The following is a 9676-nucleotide window of genomic DNA, read 5'->3' on the forward strand; positions in this document are numbered from 1 at the left end:
GTCAGAAGAAGAGCAAAGGAGAGCCTCTGTAGCGTTATACTTGACTGTTTTTTAATAAAGTTTATTAATTAACAGCTAACAAATGCTGCCTCCGCCCCAAACTGTTAACGAAGCAGATACACAGTGATCTGTGACGCCCAAAGGAAGCATGTTTATATCTTCAACTGTTTCCATAAAAACACTCACGTGGTCCAAGTAGCCAATAGCTGCACATCCTCTCTTATTGACAAAGGAGCTAATTGGCTGTAACGACGCCTCTTGCAGACAGATTTCATCAAGCTGCAGCGAGGAGAGCCACCGCAGGAGGAATATATACGACCTGACAGAGCCGCCGACGGCCAGTCATGAGGAGAAAAAAACCTCAGAGGAAGAGTTTACTGTTAAGAACAGCAGGTTTACACGAGTCACGCGCTGAGTCGGCTAGAAGTGCAGCGACTCTCTGACAGTTACGGCTGTATCTGTTGGGACCTTTATTAAAAGGTCAACCAAGACATATATATATATATATATATATATATATATATATGACATTTAGTTAACTACGTTTGAGGACCCAAAGGACGACTGAATGGAGTAAGAAACATATATTACATCACCAGCAGCCTGTTTAACCCATTATAGCATAGATTGGCCTGTCAGTGGTAATATGAATATTATAGGACACTTTATATGGGAATAAAATGTTTTCTACTATTATTTTCTACTATTTTTCTTAATTTAAAGTTATCTAGAGTTTTGCTTTGCTATCTATTTTCTTTTTTTCCCCCTCGAGAAGTTAAATATTATAAATAGACATCTACACTTATTACCCTGTAAATAAAAACAAACTCTGGGCAAATACAGCACAAGAAAGAAAAAAATAAATGAATAAATAAATATGTAAATGAGCAAACGAGAACACTCTGGTAAACATAAAATGGCTTTGACAAACTTAGCTAGACTGAAAAGTGTATAGAGTTTTGCAACTACAGTTCCCATCATGCTTTGGGTTGGGATGTAAACAGGAAGGGTTAGAATGTTGAGTTAGTTCTTATATATTTTGGCCAATCTGGACCATTAAAACATCTCCTTTACTTGATACTGGAGAAGTTAGGAGCTCGTTTATGTGATTTCTAAATGGTTTTATGGTCGATCAGGCGCTGGGTTAAATCATTTTAAGGTATATCTTTACTTTAAGATATCAACTATTATTTAATATATATCACAATTAAAGGTAAAGGTAGTGATTCTCAGTTTAGAAGAGCTCTGCAAAAGTTTATTTCTTCTCTTCTTCTTCTTTTCTTTATTTTGTAGCAGCCTTTCCACACCTCATTATTCTAGTCTGAGTTTTGTTTTTTTTTTAGAAGAGGTCTTTTAATAAGCTTGAAGAGAATAAATAACGCAATCAATAATCAATGTGGGACTGACTGAATCAATCCATTCCAGTCTCCGTGTTTAATCCCCCTGGCTGTAAAATGACTGACTGCTGCTGATTCCTGCCTGCGTCGACTGTAACCTCCTCTAACAGCCGCTTTGGCAGCTCACCAAGCATCACGTGCAGGTCGGACTCGGCTCCGCGGCGCAGAGCATGTGTTTCTCTTTAAAGCGCTTCTGCTGCGTGGTCAGAATTTGGAATCAGTTATGTGTAGAGTTTTTTCTTGCGCGGGTCGAAAAAAAAAAAAAATTTATTGCACACATCACACAAACTGCTGCTCGATTGGTAACATGTTTTTCCACCAGGACTCCTGAGTTCTTAAAAACGACGGGACGATTTAGAGTTCATGGGAAAATAATTTAGAAACACGATATGTGAGAATAATGAGAACCGTGGAGAGTCTTTGCTTTGAAACTCCAGCTACACACGGCTCCTTCTTCAGGGTTTCTAGTAGCTGGATGTGTATTTATGGAGGTTCTGCGTCTGTGCAGGTGTGTGTGTGTGTGTTTTACCTTGATCAAACTGTTTCTGGATGTTGTCCTGGTCCGTCTTGTTCCCGCTCACTCGATACAGGCCTTCTGTCGTCAGACCTGCAAACACATAAAAGCCACATCCTTCAATATAACAGCTCTGACGGACTTCATTTATGTGGAATTTATGCAGAAAAAAAAATAAAGTGTGTGAAAGTGCTGAAATGAAACAGATGGGCAAAGGAGCTTTGTATTAGCTTTCATCCACTGAGGGTTTCTCTGCAACCACACTGAAATATTTTGGATTCAGACTGAAAACTGCACAACTCGCATGCCTCAAATTCCAGAAAAAAGCAAGTCGTCTGTGTTTGTTTCTCACAGAATTCTTCCTTCCCGGCAAAAGGTTGACTATCACGTCTAACCTTGGCTTGATAATTCCTGTTTTTTTTCTTTGCGTGTGCAACCTGTGAGTAGACGGCTGGAAGGTGGTCGCGGTGGTCAAGCTGATCCAGGTGCAGCAGTAAGAAAAACATAAAAAACGACACTTCATTTCCTCCAGTCTGAGCCTTGTGTTGATTTTCTGATACATTTAAACTTACACTTAATTTAGTCTGAACAATAACAGGAACCAACAAACCTACACACAGCTGATTTTTATGCTCTACATAAATGAGCTGATATTTATCTTTCAATTGTAAAGAGAAGAAATAAAAGAGAAAGAAGGGAAAGAAGCAAACCAGCTACCATTTTCATTATTCACACAAATGCATTATTATATTTAGTCTGCCTTTACAGGAAGAAACACATTTCCAGTCTTATTTCAGTGCATTATTCAATTAGATTTGAGGCTATTTATTCATGTAACTCACAGCACTGCCATCTTTCTTTTTACTTCTGTTTCTTTTGTATTCCATTTTATCTTTTTACCAAATATTTTATCCTATTCTTATAAGAAAATATCATTCATATGTCTTTTTATAATGCTTTGTGTTTCTTTTATATGTCATCTTAAAGCTTTGTAGTCTCATAATTGCCTTTTTGTTGTATTTATTATTATTCCTTCCTGGTATGTATGTGTTTGTGACGTGTGCATATGCATGAATATCTTCTTCTTCTATGTTTTGTAGCTTGTTAATGTATTTTGTAAATGTATTGTGAGACAGGTGGGCGTAATAAGCTCTGCCATCAGCCTACAATCATTACTATAATCTGTTTTTGATGCTGTAGGTGTCTAAACACTCAGTTGCTTTAATGTTTTCTTTTACTTTGATGCCAAGATTGGCAGGTTTCCCAAATAAAACGAGATACACAACAACAGTGGAATTACAGTTTCTCCGGTATATGCGGCTCAACCGAGTCATAATTCAACATCAATAAAAGCTGCAAGCTGTTATGTACAAGTGGGAAAATACACAGTGAAGCTGATGCTGCGGAAAAAAAAAAAAAAAAACAGTCAGCGACAACTAAAACAGATCGACAGTAAATCAACGATTCGGTTATTTTAGTTTGTGAGCCTTCAGCTGTTCTGAGAGTGGCGTTTGTTTGCGTAGAGGGTCATAATAATCACAGACAGCTGGCACCTGACAGCTGATCTCAGGCCAGCGCATATGGAGACAGAGTGCCTTAATAGAGATATAATGTGTGTTCTGGCTGCAGGGATGCAACAGTAAACACACACACACACATAAAGCATCCATACAGGCTGTAGTTCAGCTCTGTTGCTACTGCAAGGTCATCCACACTGCAGTACGGATGCCTCTGCATATATATATGTGTGTGTGTGTGTGTGTGTGTGTGTGTGTGTGTGTGTGTGTGTTGTGTCCCTGCAGAGGCATTTAAGCAGAGACAGTATTATGTAAATTCAGCTTTAATGGATTCAAGTAAATCGTGTCAAGTGTGAGGGAATGCGGGAGAGTGTGTGTGTGTGTGTGTGTATCTGTTGGTATCTAGGTGTGTATCTGTGTTTATTTATGTGTGTGTGTGTGTGTGTAAGTGCACGTGCATGTTGGCTCAGGTGTGTCGACGAACGCTCTGGCTTAGCTCTTAAATTAACAGCAATCTTTGGAAAGCAGCGTTTTCACTAAATGACCTCAGTCTAATCAGCAACCCACTCGACCCAATTTGTGTGTGTGTGTGTGTGTGTGTGTGTGTGTGTGCGTCTCACTGTGTCAGCAGAAAAAAACATGCGCTCAGAGAAACGAAGTGGGAGTAAAGCTTTAAACATGTTCTGTTGCTGTACATTAAACGTGTTTGTGAGGGTGGACGTGCACATAAACAGTCTCTCTGCTCTGCTTGTTCTTCATCTTCATCACACTGAATCACACAAATCACTCGTACGTGATATTTTCCAGGTTTCCAGTTTCATGTTTCACAGTAACTGCACTCAAGAGTTTAATGACGAACCGCTAAAGCATCCGAGCAGGAGGGGTTGATTTCTGAAGTGGAATTTTAATGGTTTCAGATCACAAAAATGTGCTGATCAGTGTTTTCTGTAATATTCTCGACGGTCATTCTGACGCCATTTTTTTGAGTTTTCTTTCACTTTTGTGCATCAGAAAATGTGAATCCAAAGATTTGTTACATGTCAATTTTTAAAAAAGGAGATGAAGGCTGTGTATAATATGATATACTGTTGTTACGACTTGGCTCCAGGAAGTAAAGGAATCAGCTGCTTCTGATTGGACAGGACCAGTGATTGTTGTCAGGTAAACAGGACGTAACGTTGTGTTTATCAGACACTGAATGTTAAATGTGCTTGAATATTTTTTTTCTTTGCATGTGAAACTGAGTCGGCTCGTGTTCTTCTAACAATAAAATGTTTTCTTATCTGACCTTCCGAGGCATCAAAAGAAGAAATCTTAAGTTAAATATTGTTAAGACGTGTGATGAAACCGGCGCCTGAACTTCCTGGAAAAGTTGTTACTTCTCGGAAAACGTCTCATTGTCAGCGGTGACATCATACTGATAACGTTAATATACTTGTTCTATAAAATCCAACCGCCTTTCCCTTCACGACTGTGATGACTCATTTCCACAAACACTCACTTTTATTCACCTTTGCTCTCATTTAAGGTTTATATCCAGTTACAGTTTGCATAATTAAAATGTATTGATAGTTTTTAAGCCTCTCTTTTATATATCAAACTGTCTATGTGGTGTTTATTTGTAGATTATTTAAATAGTTTTAACAGCTAGTACATAATGTTGTTTAACTCTGTTGAGGTATACAACATATTCTGCACATGTCAAGGTCTATCTTTGAATGATTTACAGCTCAAATAACTTCTTATTGATCTTATAGTGGGCCTTTATGCAGCCCCTCAGTTCAGCCTCGTTTCAGCTCCTGTCTCCCCTAAAAAGCCCCCTCTGTTCTGATTGGCCGGTTTAAGGAAGCGGTCCCTCGGGAGGTCACATCAATAAACCGTGAAACAAACTACAGTAGTAGGATCTTACTATTTGTTCTCGTTCTTTACTTGAAATGTCGACTAAAATACATCCATTCATGTTCGAGCCGGAATCTGACACCAAATATGAGAGTGAACAACACATGGAAAAACTTTAGCAACCACCTTAGCAACCACCCTAGCAACAAGGCTACAAAACAAACAGCCGATTACAGTCATGCTTGTCGGCAAGGTAGAAGCAGCAAGCATTTCTACATACATTCACCTCAAATAGAATATATAATAAATAACAGAATATCACAAAAAACATTACATGTCCCCTTTAAGTGATGCAGTTCAGCTCTGTTTGTTGACCTCTTATGCCCCGACGTAGATATTAATCACCATTTGTTTGTTCTTTTGCATTTTTGGGGTAAATGAAGGCCATTGCGTCCTGTGTGTTACTGTTTGGTTCGCTAACAATAACTACAGCCTATTGTGTTACGTTTACAATCGGCCCCTCGCTGACCTGCTTCAATGGGAAATACATCACATAACGGACGTTCTTTTTATTTTCAAAGCACTGACTTGACAGAAGTTGATGTATTTAAAAAAAAAACCCCAAAAAACAACGGATAACTATCAGTACCAATTATGTGAATATAGGATTATATTCCACTATCTGCCAGTTTAATTCAATTTCCTGGGGTGTATACCAGAAACAATTTTTCCATGTGCCCTGAACGCAGCGTCAATTATCTTCACCTTTGACCTTAAACTCACCCTCCAACTCCCCCTGATGAAACGCCACCACCCTGTACATCTCTCTGCCCCCGTGAGGATATTTGATTCTCAACAGGATGTTACTTACACACGCACGCACGCACGCACGCACGCACGCACGCACGCACGCACGCACGCACGCACGCACGCACGCACGCACGCACGCACACACACACACACACACACACACACACACACACACACACACACACACACACACACACAGAGAGAGAGCTGACCCTGAGGGGAAGGAAGTTAACAGTGCAGCTCATGTTTGCATGTTGAGATCTGATAAGACTCGTCCTGCTGAGATATGATCTAATATCCTGATACACACACACACACACACACACACACACACACACACACACACACACACACACACACACACACACACACACACACACAGTTATCATAGCTGCTCTCATCACTCTCTCTCCTCCTCTATCTTTACATCTCTATCTAATCTCTAAACTGTCCTCCTGTCTTGCTTTATGTCTCACTCTCCTTCTCTCTACCTGTCTGTCTGTCTGTCTATCACTCTGCCGGTTGCCCGGTTGCCACGGATATTTTATTGCCGTGACAACCATCTGCTGTGGGTAGGGACAGGAAGCCAGTTCAATAAGTGAAAGTCAATCATTGGCTATTTTTAACTCTTGTTTTACCAGGCAGGGACACACACACACACACACACACACACACACACACACACACACACACACACACACACACACACACACACACACACACACACACACACACACACACACACACACACACACACACACACGAGTGTGTTATTCCCTCTCATCCTCTTTAGAAAGTCATTGCTGACATTGATAAATGGTTCATGTTTTATAAAGCATTTTTTAAAGCTATTTAAACTTGTAATAACTGTTTTTTTTTGTCCACTAATTTTCAACAGAAACAAGTAATGAACAGAAAATTGACAAATGGTCACCTTTAAGTCGATATGTTGAATTTATTTCCACATCCATTCTGACTGGAAACAACATGTTCCTGTACGGAGCTGATGTGTTAAACAGTGGAACAAAGAAGCATATGCTGATAACTGTAAACACTGTTATTTCCCTGAAGAAATGATCCAAACACACACATTTAAAAACGTTACATAATCCCTGTTGTTGTTGTTGTTGTTGTTTTGGGATTCTGTGCTGCTCTGTTCACTCTCTCTCTAACATGTGTGTGTGGTGACCTTTGACCCGAGCGAGTTTAATAATGACACGTCTGAATGAGGTGTTTACTCGTACATATAAATAGACGAACAGAGCGCCGATGTTTTGACACGTTATTCCCATTAAGATAATGAGTTTAAGGTGTTGACATGACAGGCTCAACAGCACGGAGATAATGAGATTTAAAATAAAGTAGCTGAGCACATAAACACAGTCTGACTGTTTACGTGCTGTTGTTGTGAACACCCACCGACTGTCTGCCCTAAACACAGAGGCAGGAAACAGAAAGCTCAGCTTTTTAATCTAACGTCTCTATAATGTATTCAGGAGTTTACATGCTGTCAGTGAACCTGACGCCTGGAGGTCGCAGCAGCGTTCGGGGGTTGTAAGATAAATCTGAGGAGGCGCAGAGTGATGAGCGGGACAGAAAAGAGGAAACAGAATGCTTTTTGGTTATAAAATGCTGGATAGTTTTTCTTCTTCAGGCCTCTAAACAGTTATTCAGATGTAACAGTTTTAGAGGTTTAAAGGTTAAACTGCTCACAGACATATTCAACCTGTTTTATTTCATTTAACTTAAGAAGTTAACGGACTAATGGTTTGTCCACATGTTCCAGCTCCGTGGTGTGTTTGATGTTTGTTCCTGTGTCGTAATGTCGGGTTCTAACCTCTATAATAAGTGTTTAACAGTGAAAGTCGTCTTTGAATGATCTGTCAGATTCATAATCTTGTTTATTTACATATTTGCTGATTTAAAAACAGAAAACTTTTCCAACTTAAGACTGTCTTATTTGGGCAAAATTCTTTATTAGATGCATTTAGTAGTCCGACATATTTTGGAGTTAAAAAACAAGTTAAAACATGTTTATATTTCCCAAATTAAGGCACTGGAAATGTTGCTGTTTAGATATCTTATCTGACTATGTAGCTAAACTCAGGTATCATAATAGTAATACAGAACCTTGTGTAGATATATATATATATATATATATATATATATATATATATATATATATATATATATATATCAGAAGTAATCAGGATTATAGTGAAAGTGAGCATTTCTAAGTTTTGAGTGAAGTGTCCCTTTTAATATTCTGAACATATATTTCTTTTTTTAAATATCTACTCACACGCGTTAACACTGATGCTCTGTTTGTTACTAGCCTGTTATTTATTTTGATAATCCTGAACCCACACACACACAAACCAACCCCGACAGTAAACAAGCTCTGCTGCTTCCACTTCATATCAGCAGATTCCAGCCCGCCTGCTCCACTTTCTGATAACCAGGACATTTAAGATCTTATCCTGCTCATTATAAATGGGATATGACATGCTAACATGCACTGACTCCTACTATACGGATGATGAATGTGCAGGTAGAAGTGCTCGTTTTCCCTGAGGGCACCGAACGCAGCTTTTTTCCCACAATCCTCGGGCTGAGAAATGACCTGAACTCTCTGGTCTGGAAGTCATTCTGCTGCCGATACTCTCCTCCAGAGAGAGAGAGAGAGAGAGAGAGAGGCAGCTTTAATGACCTAAGGTGAGCACTTTCTTTGTCTTTTGTCACACACACACACACACACACACACACACACACACACACACACACACACACACACACACACACACACACACACGGTTGAGCGGAGTGGTCTGGTGGAGTCATCAGTTTCTCCATTGCTGTGTTAATTTAATGACCGGCCCTCCACACAACCATGGGTCAATATAAATCAATACGAAGGCTGCAAGGAGAGAGAGTGTGTGTGTGTGTGCGTGAGTATGATTTAATATCTGCGCACCTTAGCTAACGAGATCCATACCCGCACACACACACACACACACACACACACACACACACACACACACACACACACACACACACACACACACACAGAGTCCCAGCAGACAAGCGGCTTGCAGCTGCAGTCTGCTTTCACTCAGAGATCTCAGACCGTCTTAACATACAAACTCACTTTTTACTGCTACGAAAGCCAAACAAAAATCTAAAACATGTCGTGTAAGGCTACACAAACACTTTCACGTTACTGGACTGTAATTACCGTCTTAAGACAAATCAGTTTGCTTAAACGCCCCCCCCCCCCCCCCCGCATCACCCTCCAGGCTATTCAAGACGAGGTTGGAGGATCAGTGAAGAGACTGAAAGGGGAACTCCCCACGTTTTACACATCAAGATTAGTTAACTATCACAGGCGGCGCTCCTCGGCCAATGAAAACACTTGTTTGATGTCTTCTGCGGCTTCTGGAGGAGTTTCGTGAAGCGAGTGATGTTATCGGCTCAGAGACGACAGATTTATGAAAGAGAAGGTCAAAAAGACAAGATTGAGTTGCATTATGGGAAATGTAGGATCAAGTGTTTTTGAAGCTTTAAGCATATTAAGGACCAAAAGTGAAGACATCTCGTCT

The 9676-nt window shown here is 40.0% G+C and overlaps 1 protein-coding gene across 1 annotated transcript in view; it reads right to left on the reverse strand.

The window, feature by feature from the left end:
* arhgap5 (Rho GTPase activating protein 5) overlaps positions 1 to 9676 on the reverse strand; it is a 58697-nt gene that overhangs the window by 13720 nt on the left and 35301 nt on the right. Inside the window, exon 4 of the mRNA XM_067613265.1 lies at positions 1927 to 2004. Coding sequence (XP_067469366.1) covers positions 1927 to 2004 — 78 coding nt within the window. The remainder of the gene's footprint in view (positions 1 to 1926; positions 2005 to 9676) is intronic.

The sequence above is a fragment of the Thunnus thynnus genome, chromosome 16 (genome assembly GCF_963924715.1).
Source record: "Thunnus thynnus chromosome 16, fThuThy2.1, whole genome shotgun sequence".
NCBI classification, from domain to species: domain Eukaryota; kingdom Metazoa; phylum Chordata; class Actinopteri; order Scombriformes; family Scombridae; genus Thunnus; species Thunnus thynnus.